The sequence below is a fragment of the Tachypleus tridentatus genome, chromosome 8 (assembly GCF_004210375.1).
Source record: "Tachypleus tridentatus isolate NWPU-2018 chromosome 8, ASM421037v1, whole genome shotgun sequence".
In the NCBI taxonomy this organism is placed as follows: Eukaryota; Metazoa; Arthropoda; class Merostomata; order Xiphosura; family Limulidae; genus Tachypleus; species Tachypleus tridentatus.
In genome coordinates, this window is record NC_134832.1 from 36,761,486 (window position 1) to 36,784,792 (window position 23,307).

Sequence of the window (23,307 nt, forward strand, 5' to 3'; positions counted from 1 at the left end):
GAATCAACATATGTTTTCAGCCATGATGTATTGTTTTTCCATTTTGCTTCTGTATAAGAGAACTAAGTACCTTCAATATCAACTCTTTCCAATGGTACTTCAAAACAGTAATGCTGTATCTGCTCATGCTGTTTCTTTCATGGACCTTGTTGCTCACAACATAGTTTACATTCTTTTACACTAATTCTCCACATATCTACAGCACAAAGCTCTGTAGAAGCTTCATCGTCTTCTTAACACTGAACTATCCAACTGTTGGAAGGTTGTTTCTGCCTTTTGGTATTTTCTCCTTTCTGTTGTAATAAGCTCTTTTTGAAGTGTAAAGAGCCCTACTGAGCCCAGTACATCTTTATTTTCAGGCTGTATTGAGCAACTGTTTTCCAAAAGGGTTTTTCTGTACTATTTTTGAACCACTCGGTAATTGATTTGAAACTGTATCTTTTGTGTGAACAATTCCAGTTGGGATTTGTACCATGTTAATTATTCATATCATTGGTATGTCACATCTTGGAAAACATTGTCCTGTTCTTCAGGTTAGTTGTCTTTTCTGTTCTGTGCTTACTTTTCTCACAATGTTTACACTCATCATTTAAACAGTCTTCAAGACAAATACGTTATTATTTACATGATTTCATCCAAGATGATGTGTTATAATATTAAATTTTACTCCTAGAGTTTTTGGAGCTATTTCGATATTTAACCTTCAGGATTATAAAAATTAACCAGCCACTTTAAAACTGCATGTTCTATCTGGAGTGTGAAATTGTGTCTGTACAGGTAATGATGTAAGTTGGTCATGGTTCAAACAACACTGAATAACGTTTTACAAGTTGTACAGTATTACATTTCTACAGTATTCATTTATTTGTTATAGTAAGCAGTTGCACATTCCTTTCTATGTTATAGAAAAAACTGCTTCCACTGCAAAATCATTGAGTGGATCCTCTAGAGTTGGGTATCCCTCCAATGCTTTCTTCAGTTACTTTAATATATATTTGACTTCTCAAGTAGTTTGTGTTGAGTATGTGCTATGTCAGAGAAGGACTTCAGAAAACAGTGACACTAATGATTCTCCTCCCTCATGCACATTGCATTGGTCATTTCTGGACAGAATCACTTTTTGATGGTTCTATAGGTCCCTACTTCTTTCTTTTTGATTATGTGTTCCAGGAAATTGCCTATTTATGAAATAATCCACACTTAAGATTCAGCCTAAGATTCCCTCTTCTCAACCATTCCAGATCCTTCCTTAGCCCTTAAGTATCATCAGAGGTATTTCCATGTGTAATTATGTTATCAAAGTAAATGAGTACAACATTCCAGACAGTTTATACAAAACACATTTCATTATTCTTTGGAACGTAGAAGAAGCAGTACACAATCCAAATGGTAACACTACAAATTGATATAATTTGTTTCCTGCAGTAACAGTTATCTTCTCCGCTTGCTTTATCAGGGTCCAGTTATCAGTATTCACTCATAGTGTTAAAAGTTCTTGTTATCAGTAATCTGTTATTTTGTAAGAATTTGACATTGGTTCTTCTCTTTCTTTCTTCAGAGGAATGATTCTGAAGGTTTTGGTGTGGAATACCACTTGTACAGTGTCGGACCCCCTTGAGATGAATTTTTGTATGTGGTGAAGGGGGCCTTCAATGGAAAATTATGTATTTTCAGTTTATCTCCTCCTTGATCTGAATACCCATCCATATGTTTGCCATGTATGGTGACACTTGAAAAGGAGGGGATCTTAATGGTTGAAGGGTGTCAGTACCACTTTAACCAGTGTTTGGTATTCTTAACAGGTGTTGTGAACATTGTGTCTGGTATTCATAAAGACCTGGCATTGCTACAATGTTTTTGTTTGGCATTACAGTTTATTCTCTTGTATAACTCCATGGTGGTTATAGAGGGATCAATGGGCACTGAATTATTCCCCCTTTGTTATGGATCCCTCATTCCTGAAAAAAAAATAAACTAACAGAAAAGCATTTGATAGGTGAGTGACACCTCATATGGAAGCCTATATTTCACAGTCACCACCCAAGTCTGTTCCTGTATCTCATTTTATAATTTCACTTTCCTTTACTGAGAATTTGTTATAGCAAATATCTCTCTTTCTCATCCAGGTCAGTCAAGTAGTTACGTTTTGAGGACATTTTGGTTGAAACATCTATTCTCTAACCTGCACTCTTTTCCTATGTGAGTGGAGGAAAAAGAGGTATAATGTTTACATACTCTCAATAATATTTCTTACCCTGAGGCTTAGATGTTATTGCTACCCATTCCATCTTAGACATAAGATTCTGCACTATGTTCCACTGCTACAGGAGGAGTGCAGATAGATCTTTTCATGTCTCCAACAGAGCCCTTCTCTCATCATGTAAAGAGTCTTTTGCCCTTTGTAGATGCTAGAGTTCATGAGTCTACATCTGTTCCTGTCTCTATTCCCACCATCACTTCCAGTGACTTCTCTGATCCATCTCCTTCAACCCTAAGATGTAGAACTATTATTTGTTCATGCCCTCAGTACCTAGAATTTCCTTCTACTAAAAGAGATCTGCCCTATCAATCTTGGGCAGATTCCATGGGGTCAATACACCTCTTTATGATAAAGAAAAATGTCATGGTTGTAAGCAAAAGGGTTCTCTGCCCAGTTCATCTCTACCTGAATAAAAATAGCCACTTTCATACTGTAGAACTGTCGATGTTTTCATTCTAATTTTGATGACACTAAGGTCTTAATAAATTTCTATCATCCCATTAGTCTTTCCATAAAGGAATCATTTCTGAAGCCTGCTTTTATGTCAGATTGATAGGTTGTGTGATGGATGAGTTTGTAGAAGTGTGGAACTGCTACTTGATCAGCATGTGTGTGCACCTTTCCTGCACTGATAAATACACCCTTGGAGGATTTAACTGTCCACAATGATTTATAGTACCTATCTCCAGGAAAGACAAACAGACACACTTTGATACTGTTGTAGAACTGTTGCTTTCTCAGTTTTTCTTCTTGGGAAACTTTAATGAACATAGTCCACTATGAGGTGGTGCTGATGTTGATGGGAGGGGTCATTCTGCTCAATGATCACAACCTTTCTTTCTTCATGCTGGGTATTTTACTTATTTTCATTCACCTTGCTATAGATTTGTCTGTCTGTTCTCTTTGCCTTTTTTTTTTTTTTCTACCCTTCATAGGGCAACGATAATTTTCCCATCATTTTGAGGAAGACTGTCTGTGGTTCAACTATTTCCCATTCTTTCAAACAGGAATTTGATGTTCTTCAGGGATGTGTCTTGAGTGTCACCTTTTTCGGTATCAAGATCAATACTATCAATAAACAATTTCCTACTTCTGTTGCAATATCCTATATGTGACCAATTTCCATATTTCTTGTTAGTCATCAAACTTGAGGTTTATTAAACATTGGTCTCAAACTGCTCTCATTTATTTGAAGTGTACTAAAGAAAACAATTTCATCTTCTCCTTTAAAAGCATTTGTATTAAATTTTGCCATCAACAAGGTTTACATTATGAGCTCCTTCTTAATGGTGTTATTCTTCCCATGTTTCCTGAGGCATGTTTACTTTGACCATAAGCTTACTTTCATTTCTTATGTCAAACAGCATCATATCAAATGTACAAAAGTATTAAACATCTTTATTCTCCTCTTTTTCATTTCTTGGGGAGTGTATTGATGTTCCATGTACAATCCAAGCTGGACTATAGGTCTATGGTTCTGACATGACTTTTGCCTCAAAGATGCTTGACCCTGTTCATTAACTGGAGCTGTGACTTGCACATGGGCTTTAAGCATTTCACCAGTTAGAAGTCTGAACATTGAGCCCGGCAAACCTCAAATTGACTGATAGAGAAAAAAATTGTATAGAAAAAGTAACAAAATATAGCATTTTACTGATAAAGATAATGTTTACTATTTGTTTTGGAAGGTTTATAGATTACACAAATTAAATTTGCCAATTTTCAGAAGAAGAAGAGTGTTTTTGATATTAAGATGAAAATCATTTTGCACTCGAAGCAGTTAATATTTTGATTGCATGTATTCATGGAGAAATTTTTAGTAGAACTACTTAATTTAAATATCTGATTTATTGTGTACCAAAGATTTGTAATTTGTACTGAAAGCTTGCCATATTTTACACAACTAGAGAAAGCATATTAAATGTAATATGGAAACTGGTGTTTACTGGGCTTATGAAATTGGTCAGTTTGACTAAGCCTGTAGCAAGAAGGTTAAATAGTGAATTTTTTTTCTTTTCTTTTTTTAAATTTCTTTAAATTCCCTTCCAATTTTTTCCAATTTGTTCTTTGTTTATTTTTCCATTTCTTTGTTTATGGACCTTTCTTAATTTTCTGTTGTTTCCCTTTCTTCGTCTTTAACTTTTGTCTTGTTCTTCCTGATATTTTTCAAGTAATTTCATCATCTCAAGTAACACCTTGCTGTCATTCTTTGATGTAGTGGTTTTGATATTCAGCTGTTAGTTATATCTCAAATATATTCAATATTCTATTTCATTTTCCCACACAATATCCATTGTTGTATTGTTCTTTTTGGTATGTTCTTTTAAATTAACTGGTAAACATAATTCCAAGTCCACTTCAATAAATTAGTTTATTTACTCCTTTTATATTTCTACAAGTTCAGCACTTGTGCAAAGTAACTTGATAAGTGCCAAAGCAAACAGAGATTGAAATATTTCACCAAACCATATTGACAGATTGAACTATATTTTGAAAATAAAACTCTTGTAGTCATAATCTAGTTTTGAATGTACCAGAAAACTTTTTATGTACTGCAGGCCTATCTTATTAAATCATTTTAATTTGAATGTCAACATGAAGACCCTACAACTTACAGTTAACATTTAAATTACAACATACAAATATAGATCTTAACAGTACAAACTGAACTAGCAAAATAATAAATTAATTCCTCTTTAATAAACATTACAGAAATTACATTTATCATATTTCCATTACTGGAAGAACTTCACCCTTTCTTTGTATATTATTATTACAGAAAATTAGTAGACATGAATTGTAGATAACTAAACTTTATCTTTTCAATTTCATAATGCATGAGCTAATGACCAACATAAAATTTATTTAGATAGTGTTAAAAAAAGACTGAGTTCACAGTGAATAAAATACAAGTATTTTATTGTGACTGGTACTCTTTTTTTCTTTTACGATATTACACAGAACAGTTTCTAATATTTTGTAATTTGATATATCAAACAGTCATTTCTAATTTCTTGCATCAGTGATAATTCATTAGTTTCAATGAACTGAAAATACTTAAATATTTTTTACCATTCTTCAAATTAGTTCTAGAGAAGTGAGAAAAGATATAATTATCCTTAACATTATATACTTGTTCAAAAAGAATTGTATTCTAAAAGGCCTGGCTCTGTGGTTAGTGCTTGTAGGATTATATGGATGCTAGTATTTAAAGTTTGAATATTTATATTACTTATTCTGTGAACTTTTAAATGTGTGTGATAGGAAGAGCACATTAATACATCATAGAACTTAGTATTTTCAGTTACAGTAGTTTTACAATTCTTCAACTCTTTATTGGTTTCTTTATTTCAGCTGGCATACAGAAGCCAACAATTCTGTTATGGTGAATGGGATTGTGAATATAGTAAATGGAAGGGATAATAACAGTAACCTAGTGTTACATACCAACAGATCTGCAGGTGTGGATGAATCACAGGTGGACAGTTTTACCATTGGTACTGTACTTCCTCCAGTATCTGTAGGTTTAGGAACAATGACCAGTACAAAACGAGGTGAAGATCGATTAGCAGTACCTCTGCACAAAGAAAAGAGTGACACTTCTGAAACTCTTTATTCTGCAGAAAAGCATGTTGATAGCAGCATGGATATCAGTGCAGATAAAACAGAGATTGCCTCTACCGAATCTCTGTCATCACCATTGAGAAACATTAGTGACACAATACCAGAACACTCTGCTGGTAAGTTTTTAATAATTGGTGTTATGATATTATGATGTTTGTCCTTTTAGCCATGAGGGTATTAAAATGTGATACTCAATTCCCCTATTTGTTGGTAAAAGAGTAGCCCAAGTGTTGGCAATGAGTGGTGATGACTAGATTTCATTCCTCTAGTCTTACACTGCTAAATTAGGGATGGTAGTACAGATAGCCCTTGTGTAACTTTGCAAAAAATTCCAAAACAAACAAACAGTCCTAATAACTAAAATGAGGTAGGATTATTATTTTCCTTGGTTGATTATAAAACCTTTGAGTATAGAGCTATACATACGACACATAAGCCTCCAATATTGTAAACACACTTATGAATGTCAAAAACAATGTTAGATTGTGTGGAATAGCATGTCTGAAAAGTGTATACATTGTGTGGTTGCAAAAAAGTGACTGGTAAATAAATAAATTTTCAGTTTCTGAAATTTTAAACAATACAGCTATATTAACTTGTATGATACATTTTCATACACAAAACATAAGATTAAAAATGCAACTTTATTCTAAAGTCATGTACCTTGAGTGTGAAAACAATTTCTTATTTCATACCATTCTAAATTACTAAGAATATATATATTTGTTTCTTGAATTTCTGGTATAGGTGTGGGTATTGGTTGAAATCTTGCTATGGTGCTTATTGAGTGGTTTGTTCATTTATTAATGAAACACAGCTTTGAAACAGCTATAAAAGTAAATATGATTGGATAAAGCAAGGTTAGACTGTTACATCTAATGAAGCAAAGTAAATATACAGATTTAAAAAGGTTTTTTTTTATAATTTTGTACATGTTTTTGTTTGTGAATTGTTAAAGTATTTCCGTTAAATTATGCCAGTATTTGTTTGAAAACTACAGAAGTTTTCTTTAATAAAAAAGCATCAAAAACTAAAGCTTTTACAATTTTAGAGATGTGTTGAATTGGCAACAAAGAAAACTATGAGTTTAATGTAGTAACAAAAGACTAAAGTGTTTTACTTTTTGATCGATATATTGTGCTGTTTCTTTGTTCCAATTTTTCAGAATGAGTTTCATATTATTATAATTATGAAATACAGTCAACATCAAACCAGTTAAGCTTAGTTAAATGTACTGTTTAGATGACTTAATCTATGCATATTATTTTTATATTTGTCCTGTTCAAATACCATACATAAATAACTTGGCTAACTGGTTACTTACTTATTTATAATTGCAGTTGTGGTGTGTTTTCAATTAATATATATTTTTTTTATCTTTATTGGTGATAGTAAATCATACTTTTATTATTTCATTACTAACTTATTTGATTTATTCTTAAGTATGAGATTACTGCATTTTTTAAAATCAAATAAAATGGTAATTGCACTTAACATTTCCAATTGATTTGTCAAACTGGAAATTTTCAGGTTATTTTATTCTAGAATTAATGTCAAAATGCTGAAATGGTAACTTTTTATAAGATGTCTGTCATATGAAAAATTATTTATATACAGAAATCTCTGGTAATACTTATAATGAAAGATGTAATAAGGACCTGAGTAATTAATAAGCTCTAATAGTATATTAGTACTAGGTATAGTAATTGTGGTCAAATATGCCTGTATCCATTTCAGAAATAACAATGAGTAATGGTAGTAAGAAATGCAATAAAAGTTTAGTGCAACTTGTACAACAAAAAACAAACAAATATAACTATCTGGTATAGTATGACCTCGTATTCTTTGATTTCATCTGTTGTCTCTCCAGTAGATGAAACACTGTGAATTTAATTAATCATTAATATTTTGTACTAAGTACCTTCTTTCAACAAAGGGGGAGATAAGGTATATAAAAATAATTATTTCTTATATAGTTCAAAATGGCCAATATGAGCTGTTCATTATGGAAATATATTCTCTCTAGCATAAATATTATAAAGAAAATGTTGAACAAATACCAGCAGCACAACTGGAATATGTACATACCTGAATATAAGAAATATATATATATATGTGTGTGTGTGTGTGTGTGTGTGTGTATTAGAAAGAAAATTAATAATTAAGGGATTATGAAAATTGTCCTTGAAATTACTGAAGGGTTTAGTTATTTGCATACATGTGTGTGTGAAGTATCAATATTTTGTACTTGAACAAGCTTAGAACTTGTAAAATGTGTATATAATAGCAGCTTACTGGGTTATATGGGTCATAGAGGTAGCAGTTAAATAAAGTATTATAGTTACAAACTTTTTATGATTTAAGGTATTTTTACTGTTATTAAAAATATTAGCTTTCCTTCCTCATTTGTTTATTCAAATATTATGAGCCACACTTTCTAGCAGTTACCAGTTATACTGGTATTTGTTTGAATACACCAACTAATATACTATAATATAATAGGTAGTTTATTATGTAGCTTTGTGCTTAACTACAAACAAACCATGGTGTTAATTCATTGTTCTGTATGTAAAACATCCTTAGTGTACTGTTAACAGACTGTGTTATATGTAAGTATCCATGTAATAGCATTAAAAGATTAACTGATTTTACTTTCATCATCTTTGCATGAGCTTGTGAACATGTAATTGTGCATTCAACAAATTTAGACTCCTTAAGCATTTCTAACATAAGTTGTGAGTTGTTTTAATGTGTATTTTAGGTGTACAAATAACAAAAATATCTAAAACCTTTAGTAATTTCAAAGACAATTTTCATAATTTTTGTTAAATCCCTTTTCTTTCTTTCTTTTTATTTTTATTCATCTATTTACGATGCTGTTTTAAACTTTAGTTGATGTTTAGACTTTAATCCCATATATTACCTTCCATCACTCTGAAATGTTTCCACACACATACTTACATATCTGATTGCTAAGTTTTCTGGTAATATTTAACCTGTAATTTACTGCAAATTAATATGTAAAGCAGTTATTTTTAAAACAAGTTTTAAATACTAAAGATCAGTGATTCTGCTTACTATTCTCACACTGGGGAAGGTCTTGCATCCAAGCCATTATTAATCTTAAACTAAGGGACTAGTTATTTCTGTGTAAATATCTAATTAATTTGTTAGTTTAAAAAGAAACAAAACTTTGAAAGCTGTCAGTCACATTAGTGATGTCGAGAAAACCCACTTGTAGAGAAATATATATGCAAAAACGGCTCGTTTGGGTTGAGAAAATATTTTACATAGAAGAGCGAACAACGTTTTGAGCCGTTTTTCCATATATATGTCAGTCACATTGTTTCTAAAATAGTGTTGGAGAATATTGAATTAAATAATTTCTGTTTTAGCTGTAGTTTTTGAGATATAGAATCTACATACCTTTTAGTTTGTTTTCTGTTATGTATCATTAATAATTCTTCTGTTTATTTAGTTGGAGAAACTATTGTTTTTGAAGACTTACCTCTTGGAAACAGTGCAGATATTGTGAAGGAAAAAACTATTTCTCCACCAGCTGTTGGTAAGTGTCAGAGGTTCTTAGCAGCAGATTATAAACTTTACATTTCTTTGGTTTATTCATTTTTTTCTCTTACTTAAATGTGTTTTAAATAACAAGACTGATATCTTGTCTTATATTGTCAAATATGAAACTAGTGTATCTTCAGTTTCATAATTTTTATTTGAAAATATTTAATGAGAAATTGCAGTCAGTATTTGTGTGCTTTATTTCTGTTTATAGAACATATTACACACCAATGTAGAAAAAATAAAAAGACTGTCACCCAAAATGTCCTCAATTTTTCCCATTTTAGTTATTAAAGAATTAGGTATGGCCTAGGTTATAGGTCTTTATTTACCTGTGTTTTCTTTTTTCTGCCCTTTAATCTTATCAGATTGTTATTTTATTGTAATATAGTGGGAATTTCTGTGAAATCTGATAAGTTGTGTTACAGTAATCCCACCTTGCACAACTGAACTGATTTCTTTACATTTCAAACTTAAACATGTTTCAAAGAGATGGAAAGTTACTACTTTCAGAGTAGGCAACATTTATGAAATAAAATCAAACATATCAATATCCATATTAACTCTTTATGACAAAGAGCACCTTTTTGGTGTCAAGTGTACACCTGTTTATTAAATTTCAAAATTTAATTAAAAATAATAGTTTTAACACTGTTTTAACAACTGTTTACTTAAAAATATTTTAGAATTAGTGCTTTGTCGTGTTGTAACATTTATTTCATAAAATTTGCAAAGAACAATGAAAAATATTAATTTTCATTTTTGTACAACCCTGAAAAGTATTTGTTAACAGCGTATTTATAAATTTTATTTTGTTAGGATTTTTCTTCTCATCTAAAAGAATAAGTTTGTATTTTCTAAGAAAGTATCATTCCTTGAGAATGTAATTATCAGTATTTTGTTTGTCATAGTTTTTCTTCTGTTTCTTTCTATATTTTATGAACATATAGAGAAAAAACAACAATCTTAGGTTTGATAATTTTAAAATAAAGCATGAACCTGTTTTAAATCAGGTCTTCCTTATAAGTGATGTCTTTTGTTTTTCCATCACTGACAAGAATAAACAGGCCCTTATGAAGAGTCAATGAATACCCATTCTGGCAAACAGGATAAGCCTAGCTTTATTTCTCCCATCATCCTTCTTCAAATACAAAAATTTCAAATGTAAATATGTTCAATTTGCTTTAATGTGAATTTAATATATTTTTATGAATATTATAGTGTATTCACATTGATGTATGAACTTGTATCAAAAGAAAAAAATTCACTTCCAGAAATCAAACCACCTGGAGAAAAAATTAGAATAAAGCATATTTGCTGACATGACTTAAATCTCATTTTACACAATAAGTATTATAATGTATGTTTTACTGTTTTTGCATAGTCTGATTTATGATAAATAATGTTATTTTATAGGCTACACCTACTATTTTCTTTTTTCACACACACACACACACACACACACACACACAATATTCCAAATCTCCATACATTTCTTTGCTGTGTGATAATTTTAGTGGATGCATAATTAATAATCCATGACTAAACTGGCCAAAATATTGTAATCTTAATACATTAAACAAAAATCCATGGTCAATCCATCTTCTACCTCTAAGAAGTGCTCTGTCAGTTACACTGACTTGACTTTATTCTGTTCACATATTCTATTTTATGGCAGATTGCATAATTTTATTTTATAGGCATAGGCTTGCTGGGTTTTTTTTCACACACAATATTGTGATTTCATAGATATTTATTTTGTGTACAAAGTAAAATATATGTTGTGTTAGTTAATGATCTATAGCTGAATAGGCCTGTAATGCTATATTCTAAATTAAATGTTAACTCAAACTTGTGAAAAAATGTCAAATCTGCATACAATTTATTCATGTAATATATATGTTAATGATGAAGTTACAAGTTCAACGGCAGATAGCCATGTATATTAATGAAAAATTGTTGTTTTGCAAACCTTTATGCAAAAGAAATGTGACCTTTACCTCCACGTTCAGTGGCAAATGGAAAGATTTTGAGTTTTGTATATAGATATGTGTGTGAACCAGAAATAAGAAACATTGGGCATTTGTATACCTGGTTAGAATTTATTACTCCTCAATATCTCCACCAGCCTACTCTCAGAGAGAAATTCTTTTAGGCAGGATTAGAGTAAATTAATCTATGAGATTTAGGGCATGGTCAAATACATCAGTCAAAAAGATTTGACCTCCAGAGTCCAAATTTGTAATTAGATCTCAAATTGATCAAGAGATGACAGAGCTGTTAGTTAAAAGAGTTTGTACTTGAAATAAAAATTTGGATTCTAAAATAAAAGGAATTTTTACATTTCATACCTACACTTAAAAATTGGTATCTCAGTGCTCAGTAATAGTTGGTAAATGATCTTATGTAACAGTTTCTCAGTTAACCAGTTGCTTTTTAATTGTTCTCTTATTATTTGTGTTTTTGACTTTAAATAGGCACACAGCCCAATCAGATGGAACAGGAGGCAGCAGAACATTTATGTGTCAAAGATAAACATAATCATGATGAAGTGGTAGAATCTGAGATGTCTGAACAAAATAATATTACAGACCTCTGTAATGAAGATGTTCAACAAGTTGGTGATGATACTGGAACATTATTACACACTGAAGAGAAAAACTTTAACCGAGAGAAAGAAAAGGTAAGTCAAATTAAATTTACCAAAAGAACATTATACAATCAGAAAAGCATCAGCAACCAAGAGGAAAGAGAAGGTAAGAATTCTTACATATGCCATGAAACTCAGAATAAGGTAATATTGACCATGAAAGAATGGAATATTCTTTTAAATTTCTTAATAGGGGAAGGGGAGACTAATTCATTAAAAATAATAAATTCTTAGTAAAGACAATAATGAAACAATAATTCACTAAAGGAAGACACTATTATTGGCAACTTAAAAATAAAATGAGTCATGTGAACTGTACCAAATCAGGATATTAATAACATCACATTATGGTAGTAAGGAAGACTAACTGTATTATCTTTGGGGAAGGACATTGTGCATTGAAGTAAGTACTGGGTAATTAAAAAGAATACATTTTAAATATGCCAAAACTCTAATGTTAGGGCACTTGGAAGTTCTGGAATAGAGTTCTTAATGAAATTTTATTATGCTAGTTATAATTTGCTAATAAAAATGTGCGTATTTCATGTTAGAAACTTAAAGTTTGAGCTCAAGTGATAAACCAAACTGAATCCTTTCCATTTGGTATTTGTAAATATTCATTTTGTAAATGCTTATATTTTGCAGATGTCAAATAAACAAGAACAGGAGTCAATGGACATGGAAGGTGAAGAAATGAAGGTAAGTGAATTCAAGAAGGAAACAGAAGTTTCTTCTGAAGAGTCTAAGGACAAGACCCCATCAGTAGCATGTAGTACTGTTTCAAGTGAAGAACCAATGGAACAAGACTAAAAAGATCACTATACATAAGCCTCAATATCTAGCTGTATGGGTCCTGCAATTTTATTTGAGCATTTCGTTTTTGCACATTTTTGTGGTGTAAATTTTCTTCCAAGCCATTTTGCATCAGACAGGTTACAGGAATATTCTAGGTATTTTAACCTCATTACATTAATTCTGTTGTATGTATGGACTGAATTTTTTAAATCTAATTTTTTTAATAAAGAAAAAAATATTGGAGATAATTTTCTAACACCAGTGCTCTTAATACATAAAGTAGAAATGGATATTTTAGACTATAAATATGATATTATACGATTTGTGTGCCAGCAAGTTTTTCTGATCCTAAAATAAAAGTAAAACAATATAATTTTAAAGCTGTCATTTTTGTCAATTGTAATCACTTGCAAACAATAACAACTATCTAAAATACAGGTAAACTTGCATGTAGGTTGTTACATGCTGTCAAATCATATTTTTAATCCAGTGTTACTCACATGTAAAGTTATTTCCTGTGATTTGATTTCTCTACTTTAACACAGTCAATAGTCTTAAATAGTTTTCAACAGAATCAGCATTTTTAAATTTTTATTCTTTCCCAAATATGCTTTGATAAATTTTGGATGTCTTACATTAAAAAATAACATTACCAAAGTTTAGTTAAGATATAAGAAACTTGTGGTAAGTTGCATGTACAATCTGGTGCAAAATTGCATTGAAATAAAAAGATTTTTCCTTAACCATCCTGTTGAGGTAAAGCTTTACCTGTAAATATTAAATTTGTGTTTATCAATTATTCACTGCAGTTCTGTGAGTCATCTAAGCTTTTCTTTGGTATCAAATTTATTTTCTTGTTGGAAGTATTACTTGTTCACTAAATTTGCAGTTTAGCTTAACTTTTATTTTTGTATATGTTGAGAAGTACTAATTTTTCCTTGTCATCTGTATTTAAGATTCTTCTCTTGTTTTCCAATATAATGTTTCATGAGTTGGAAGGAAATTGTGATGCATATTTTCATTTCAACTAACGGTAATTTTGATTCAGTTTTATACATCTATCCATGTCTGCCTAAACTGCTATTAAAATAATTCTGTCATTTTTATTTACATGATTTTTTTACCAATTAGCATCAAATGTATTGGCTAAAGAAGTTTTGTGTTTAAAACAAAACAACTTTCAGCAACATACTTTAGGATGATTCTTACTACCCTAAAGTCTCGACTGGTGTACTTACTTGGGAGTTATGTCTTTATCTGTATTTAGAAGTGTTTTGTGGCAGCACAGATAATTTACAGTTTAGCCCATAGCAGTTGTACTTGCAACTGTAAGAGTTAGAGATATGAAATTAGTCTGTATTGTGAATTGGTTTTGACATACGAAATCCTTTACAAACATATGATGATGACTCATGAAAATTAGTAAAAGTAAATAATTCATATTACATGTAAATAGTTTTAGGTGGTGTAAAATCAATCCAAAATAAACATTGAAGTATTTTTGATCTACTTAATTTTCGTTTTATTACATACACAATTTAATATAAGACTGTATAAATGGGAATTTTAGAAATATTCAACATCTTTTTACAACTGTTTGTATATTAAATGTTAAGATGGTAAAATTAGAAGTTTCAAAAATATTTAGCAAACATTTGCTGCTGTGTGTAAAATTAATGAAAAATTTAAATGCCATTTTGTATTTTATTTTCAATCAAAAGTATAGATAGATATAGTTCATATAGATAATACAAAAGTACATATAGACAATTGGAGGTTTCGGTAGTGGTGGTCCAGTGCTTGTGGCATTGTTCATTGTTTATTACAGCTGAAACTCTCCCTATAAATAATTAGAATACTACAACAAATTCAAAAAACGTCATTTCAGTGTGACCAAAATATTTTGTTTTGTGAGACTTAGTGTTCACACTATACAAGTGTATTAAATCTAATAAAAATATAAATATAATTCTATAAAAGTATATTAATTTTCCAAATTATTACAGTTACTCTGAAGCTTACTTAGAAAATTTGTGTTGTTGGGACATACAAGAAGCATACTGTGAATTTATGTTCTTATATCATAGAATATATCTTCTTTATTCTAAGTTTGTGTAGTTTTTACATGTGCATTGTCAGAAAAGGCATTACGTTGATGACATTATAGCTGCCTGTGTTCTTTATTATCCTGTTGAGATCACAGGTGTTCTGCTTAAGGAAGTATAGCTCTGTTACCATATATTGTGAATGAAGGTTGATAGCAGTGTTCTTTAATAGTAGGTCAGGTGGCATGTTATAATTACATCCTTCCCTTTCTTTGAATGAGAATGATAAGTCATATGAGTGGGTAGTAATACTTACTATGAGTAAATCCAAAATTAGTAATTACAGACTTGAAAACTGATGTAACATGTTTACCTGTGTTAGTTCATAACGATACATCTTGGGGAAAGAAAGCCAGTCTAATCAACCTGACAATCCAGTGAAAAGTGACTATTCTGCATTCATAAGCAAGTAACACACACTGTTTTGTGTCACTGATGAATAAAGATCATTTCCATCGTGTGTTATGCATTGTCTAGTCTCATTTACTTTATTCAAACTTAATTATATTTGACTAAATTCAATGTCACTGCATGAATTATCCTGCCAATCCTCCTGTCATATAGCATACTTACCTAATACAGTTACAACAGAAAGTGTTCGTACCCCTGAGTCTCGAGTGTTTTGCTCATAACTTAAAAAGTGTCACGAGTAGGGTAATAGAAGTTTAATATATTACAAATATTATACTAACACACATCTACATAAATTTTTATGTAAATTATGTGACAAATAAAATGTTTATAAAGAAATAACCAAAAATAGGAGGAGCAGAAAGTGTCCGAACAGTTCGGGAACGTGTGAAAAAACTGATATTCCCATAACAATTCTGTTTAGTTTGGCGAATAAACAACATTATACCATTCCACAACTAGACACTGAGTTCATAATTATTGGAATTTAGCCAGCAAAACATGTACTTCTGGCAATTTAGCACTGTCTCTGTTATTATCTGCTTGGTCATCATGGTGAACAGGAAACAACTGTTCAGTGATTTAAAGAAATGAATTATTGTAAAATACAAATTTTGTGTGTTTATATCCAGTATTGCTACACAACTTAATGTGACGAAATCTACTGTTCAAAGCATAACTGCCAAATTTAAGCTTACAGGATCAACTGCTAACCTCCCTCGTTCTAGACGCCCCACCAAAATTCCAGAGAGAACCAAGAGGAAGGTTCTCGGAGAAGTTAGTAGGAACCCTAGTTTAACACGTAATGACAGACATACAAAAATTGGTAAGGGAAACTGGGGTTGAAGTAAGCACCTTTACAGTTCTGAGTTCAAAGCATGCTGCCCTCATAGAACTCCATATTTAAAGCCTGTTCATTTAGAAGCACGATTGAGGTATGCAAGAAAGCATGTAGATAAACCCTTTACCTATTGGAAGAGTATTCTTTGGTCAGACGAGACTAAAATCGAGCTTTTCGGCCACAATGATGTTCGCAATATTTTCCATAAGAAGGGGAACAAAATCTTCCAAAGAACACCGTCCATACAGTTAAACACGGAGGTGGCTCAATCATGCTATGGGGTTCCTTCAGCTCTTCTGGTGTAGACAGACTTCACCATGTCAACGGAATCATGAAAAAAGAAGGGTATGTTGATATATTAGGCACTTATATCAAGAACGATGCTCGGAAGTTGCAGCTCGGGCATCGTTGGATCTTCCAGCACGACAATGGCCCTAAGCACACATCGAAATATGTGCAATCCTGGTTGTAGAGGAACCATATAAGCTTTTGAGTCGCATTTTCTGGAAATAAAAAATAGTCATGACTGAAAGAAAGGGTTAGTAGCTGAAGAAAAACAGTTGTGTGAGAAAGTTCTCTTAGTCTTCTGACTTTCACCAAGGATATAAAAGTTTATGGGTCTGATCTTTCTGCAACTGCAGACTTGCAAAGATCAATTTAGAATGATAGATGGGGCAAAAATGGGGCAATAATAGATTGGGAAAAAGGAAACACTGGTAACTGAGAGTTGCCAAGGTGGAACTACCAGCCAAAATAATTCAACCTTAGATCTTGGCTAGCCAAGAAAGACAAAATATGCTGCTAGTGGACTTTGTAAGTCAGAGCTGTTTCCCTGGCATTGTGAGATAGTGAGCACCAATTGAAGAAGATCATGCACCATGGGGCAGAACTATACACATAATATTATTTGTATCTCAGCCAAGCAGTGTTCAAGAATCCACAAGAGAAAGGTTTGGCCACCACCAAAGGTTCCCAAGGATGAAGGAGAGCAGATTTTTTTCTTTGACTTTCAAAAGATCTGGTAGCTGTTTAAAATGACTGGTCTCAGAAGGAGGCAATTGAACACCTAATTCTGATTTGGATGGCCTATCACTGAACTGTATTACTTATTTTGAAGAGGTGCAATTAGAAGAGTTGGATACAGATGTGCCGAAATTGCACCGCTAATTAGTCCCATGAAATAATTGAGAAATTTATTATTTGGAGTTCAAGGTTAGTAGAAGGATGCTATTGAGAGTCTGCCACTTATGCAGACAGTATTCTAGGTTAGACAATGAGAGCACCACCTGGGTGTGAGGAATATCCTCACTCTAACAGAGCCAATTTTGGAGTGATTGTATATGAAGTAGTAACTTTGGTAACAAGACAGGAAGAGGCCTACAGCTGCAGCTGCTACATTTTGAATGGACTGTTCTACCTGAGAACTAATTTGCCAAGATTGAGTCAGGTTACTTATCTACCACAGTGCTGAGATGCAAGTGCACTGGTTTTCAGTGAATGGGCAGGAATATCGTGACCCTGCCTCCCCATGGTTTATATGTTGCAGCCTATGCTGTTTATGCTATTGTCTGGACATCACCTGGAACAAAAAGAAAGGTGTTTCTGCTTTGTTTGTAATATGTGGAGTCACTGCTGAGTGAAATTTCCACATTTTGCTGATCAGTGTGGTGGGTAAGGCTGTTGGTTTTAACTGATAGCTCAGGAAATCTAGGAGAGTCAGGAGGAAGTAGTAAATGTAGAACTACAGCTATAGAAAACCAGTGGAGTGAAAGTAAGGTCATGCCTAGGCACTGATTTGAAGGATTATGACAAAAAGCTTGTGCCAAAATGTTTTGTAATCAACTCATCTATTTCATGGCTAGTTGGAGCCTTTTACGTAATAGTGATGGTACAAGGATGAGAGACTGAGTTACTGATTGACACAGGAGCAGCCAGAAAACTGTAAAATCAAGCTTTTCAAGTGAGAGCAGTGCATAACAACTTGGTTCTGCTAAATGGCCTTAGATCAGACATGAGTAAAGATGCAAATTCTTTGCTGTATCTGGTAAATTATGCTCAAAGAATGAAAGCAGTTGTCTCCAACCTTGGTCCTAACATTGAGATGGACATGCAGTGGAAGTTTTCAGTCTTTTACTTATATAACTTGTGAACTGTTTTTCTGCTGGAGAGGTATCTGATCAAGTCAATGAAAAAGTACACTGCATGAGGGTATGTAGCAGAAGGAATAATAATACAAGTGATGCTCTGTGGTTCAACTTAGGCAGAGTCTACTGCATCAGTGTAATAGGTATGAAGCCTACATATAAAATTGTTTTATGTCCAGAAGGCAAGCATCATTAGCTTGAGTAGTTATCCATCCAAAAAAGAACTGAAATCCTTGTGTTGTTTTGTGATTATGGATTTTACTATACAGCTTTATAGTAAAATAATCATTGGTGTGGTAAATAAAGTGGAAGTGGCAGACTAGTAGTAACACTAGGGTTGCATCTGTCATACTGTGTCTGAAATAGTAGGTAGCTCCTAATACTGGACTCATTGCAATAAAAGCAACTCATTAACTTGTTGGTTGAGTAGCCCAATGTATCTGTGGGATCATATTTCTGATTGGGTCAAACAACTGACTTTTCACAACATATAGTTAATGCACATCCTGTCAAGCAACTGCTGTGTTGGACATCTTAGAGCATGCAAGATATGGCCAGAGTTTAGGTATTGTAGATACTGAAGGATGAGATCATACAACCTTTTGTTTAGTTGCTTTTTTATCATCAATAGTGATTTTCAGAAAGAAGGAAGGTATGTCAAGGTTCTGAGTTTATTTGAGTGATTTTAGATGGATGTGTGCAATAAGTTGCATTGGTGCCTTCCCTTTATTATTATTATGTTAATGTCTGAACATGTTGGAAGGTTCCAGATGGTTAAACACATTAAATCTGGCATCCAGATACTCACAAGTTAAACTTAATGACAAGAACAGACCTAAGACTGCGATCAGTATGTATTACGTTCTGTGTCATGCCATTCAGCCTGTTTGACAAGCCCACCACACTCAAGAGGCTTATGAAGTAAACACTAAAGACACTCCTGATCATCATTGATGTTGATGATATTTTGGTATTCAATTGGACATTTAAGAGTGTACCTGAGAAACTGAAACCAGACAATATATGCTTATGTACATAAAAGTGGAACTTCTTGCTATAGATAGCATTTACAGATGCTGTTAAAACAACACTGATAATAAATTGAGCTTAATCTCTGATCACCTGAAAAGTTTTCCTTGGTTTTGCATCATATTATTGAAAGTTTGTAGACAGTCTCTCAAGAATATTGGCACAATTGTTTGCTTGCAATTACTGAAGTTCACTTTTAATAGATTGAATAATGAAGGCAAACATTTCACTCATTGTAAGATGCACCTCCAGTGCTGACATATCCTTGAAAAGACAATGAGTTCTTATTGTATGCTGATATGAGCAGTAATGGAATTTTTAAAATTTCTCATGGTAGTGTTAGTGAAGGGTTATGTGCAGCATTTTCATTTTAAACTTTCCCTTCATACAACCAATGGTCCTTAGCATCTGTACTTTGAGAGGAACAACATTGTGTATAAAATTTCATGATGTAGAGTGATCCTTTTTCTTGAATGAATTTAGGATTATATATTATATGAATTTTTGTGAAAGAAACATCTTTCCCTTATTGCTATTGTTGAATATAAAATTAGATTTTGTTTTAAGTACCATTCAATCTCTTTACTGCAACTCAGTTGAGTTCAAATTATAAATCTTTGTCTGTTTGAACCTGTAATTATTAACAGGTCTATTCTTGTAACTAATCCACTTAGTGGGGATGCCTGTACAAAAAAGGACCTCTTAGAGAAAGTTCTGTCTTTTCAGTTTACCTCTGGGATCTGAACATCAATCACGTGTTTGTGGTGTGTGACAACCTGCAAAGGATCCTGGTGGTTAAGAGGTCCAACCTAAACACCAGCATCAGACACAATGCATACTACACCTGTTGAGAATGTCCAACATTGGACATGATCCTCGTCCAACAGGATCATTCAATTGGCCCAAGGTCACATTTTTACAGAAATACAAGGCCAAAGTGGTGTGCTCATGGTGTTGCTGCAGTGTTTGTGTTTGATATTGTAGTGGGTCTCCTTGTTGGACTCCATAATTGGCACTGTATCTTTCTTTTATTATAAATCTCTCAAAAAATAAAACTGTAAAAAAACAGCTTATTGCTGAATGACCACATTTTTAAGACTGAGCAGTAATCTCCACCCCATTCTGCACCTTTACTTCACTTTCTCATCCTCCATTCTTTGTCAGATAGATTAAAGCTATATTCTAGGAACATCTTGGTGGAAGCATCTACACCATGACATACCAAACTCCTGAATTTTAAGGCCATTGAGGTTACTCCCCATGCCACACTGAATTCTCTTCTAGAAGTGATCATTGAGAGGGATTAGAAGAACATCTCCAAGTCAAAAATCCTCGCTAGTTTCTCTGGCCAACAAGTTTATGCTGTATGCTGTATCTCCACTCTCAAAGACAGATTATCTTAAAAACCAATCTTCTAATTTTTATGTTTACATCACTATGACCACCTTTTTTAACTGTAAAACATTCCTAACCTCCTTCAATGTTTCCAGTACCAGCAATTTAGATATTCAAAGGTATTATGTTGTGTACTCATTGTAGTGCAAAGATCACAATATCTACAGATGTGAACTGTTCTGGTTTTCACCTCTTTTACTTTCATTCTTACCTTAGATGGTTGGAGGAGAAACAGTTAACATTTCTTACATCGACACTTGAAAGCTATTGTCCTCAACTTCTTGGATGTATACTGCTGCACTTTGTTTCATTGATATAGGGGAGTTCAGACAGATTTTTTGTGTCTTCAAGAGTCCTTTTCCAGCCATGTAAAGAGTATTTTACCCTCTATGGATAAGCGAACTGACAAATCAGTGTTTACTCCTGTCTACCTAACTTATTTTCGGTGACTACCTAGGTCCACCTTCTTTGGATCCAAAGTGTGGAACCTCTGTCTACTTGTAGAGACCTGCTCATTTCACCAAGTACAGAATCTATAGAGGTCAATAGACCTCTAATAAATTCATATGTTGTAGTCGTAAACTAAACAATTTTCACACAGTTCTTATCCACCTAAACGAAAATAGCCACTTTTATACATTGGAGCTGTCGAGGTTTCCATTCTAATCTGGATTACATTTAGGTTTTGACCAAATATGTCATTGTGTGTCTTTACTTACAAGAATCATTTCTAAAACCTGGTGATAGAGTCACCTTCTTTCAGCTGTTTTATTTATATTGGAATGACAGGTTGTGTAATGGAGGAGTGGCACTACTGGTTGACCAGCATGTGCCCACCCTGTCTTTGCAGCTCAATACACCCTTGGAGGCTGTTGCCATCCACAATTCTTTTGGTTGCATCAGTACTGTTCATTTACTCTACCTGCCTCCTGGAGAGACGATCAATCAGACCTTGATGCTTTTGTTGAACAGTTGCTGTCTCCTTTTTTTAATCCTGGGAGAATTAAAGGCTACAATCTCCTCTGAGGTGGTGCTGATATTGATGGGAAGGGTTGTTCCATAGTGTATTCTCTTGGATCACAACATTTCTATCTCCAATACTGGTTCTTACATCTATTTTCGTGCACATAGTCAGTCTTACTACCATTGATATCTCCATCTGTTCTCCTTCTTGTTTCTTAAAGGGTTGCCATTAACCTAAGGAACAGTGATTATTTTGAGGGAGACTGGCCATGGTGGATGCTTCCGACCTGCGTGTTTTTGGTGGAGGTTAGACAAGGCCAAGTGACTGTCATTTACTTCTCTTGATTCTGCTGTTGTCTGTATGTCATTGATAGATGTCTGCATTGTAGCAATGACTGATTCTATTGATTAGGTGGCTGCTCATTCTATTCCTAAAACCTCCACACGTTTTCCATGGTATCCTAGTTCATTTGTGCCAAAGGCACAGAAGGCTCACAAATGGGTCTGGGATAACTTTTGTAGGTATCCCACACTTGAAAATCACATTGCTTTTCAGTGGGCCCATGTCCTTGCTCAGCAGGTGAAAGACCAAAGCCAGAAGGAATCTTGGATTAAATTCACAACTTGCATCCCTACTACCACCAGTTCCAAAATTATATGGGACAAGATTCGGCAGGTCATTGGGTAGTATACTTCTGATTCCCTTTCAATCTCGTTCTCCAATGGCCTGGAAGTTACTGATGCTTAGAGCACTGCTGAAACTCTCATAGATATTTCCACTTCTGTTTCGGCCATCATGTCTTGGGCAGAACAGTTTCTTTTCTTTCAATCCAATCATCTCTATGACTATAATTACCTCTTTACACTGGTAGAACTCAGGCTTGCTCTTCATTAATTAGTCTGGCAGTACATAAGTTAGAGCTGATGATATTTACAGTGAGATGTGTGCCATCTCTCTCCTTCCTTTCTTGCTGCTATTCCTATGGTTGTTTTTAACTGTATCTAGCAGTAGAATGTTTTTCTGTATGCCTGGTGCTGGGCTATTGTCGTCCTTTCTCTAAGCCTGAGAAGGATCCAATGATTCCTTCTAAATATTATCCAATTACTTTGAGCTGTTTCTATAAGTCTTGGAGAGGGTGGTTAACTCTCATCATGTTTAATTTTTGGGAATCAAATAACCTTGTCCACTCAATGTGGGTCTGAAGACACCACTTTACTGTGGACCACCTGCTTCAACTTTAAACATCTATCAGGGAATCCTTTCTCAAGTGAAAACATCTTGTTTCCATTTTCTTTGACTTTAACAAGGCTTAAGACACTACATGGAGGTATGGCATTTTGCGAGACCTCCATTCGTATGGATTTTGTGGCCGTTTACCCACTTTTATCCAGAACATTTTAATGGACTGTTCTTTTCCATTGCAACTTGAATGCTCTAGACTGAATTTGCCAATGTTTTATTTTAATATTTAAACATCCACATTTGAAGATTTCTACGTAAAAACAAAAAAACATTATGG

At 33.1% G+C, this 23,307-nt stretch overlaps 1 protein-coding gene across 2 annotated transcripts in view; it reads left to right on the top strand.

Moving 5' to 3' along the window:
* Positions 1 to 15,469, top strand: part of LOC143222183 (uncharacterized) — a 67,880-nt gene extending 52,411 nt beyond the window's left edge. For both annotated transcript variants that reach the window (XM_076448263.1, XM_076448264.1), the window contains 4 exons: positions 5,615 to 6,000; positions 9,363 to 9,449; positions 11,932 to 12,137; positions 12,750 to 15,469. In XM_076448263.1, coding sequence (XP_076304378.1) covers positions 5,615 to 6,000; positions 9,363 to 9,449; positions 11,932 to 12,137; positions 12,750 to 12,914 — 844 coding nt within the window. In that variant the 3' untranslated portion in view covers positions 12,915 to 15,469. The remainder of the gene's footprint in view (positions 1 to 5,614; positions 6,001 to 9,362; positions 9,450 to 11,931; positions 12,138 to 12,749) is intronic.
* Positions 15,470 to 23,307: the final 7,838 nt, after the last annotated feature.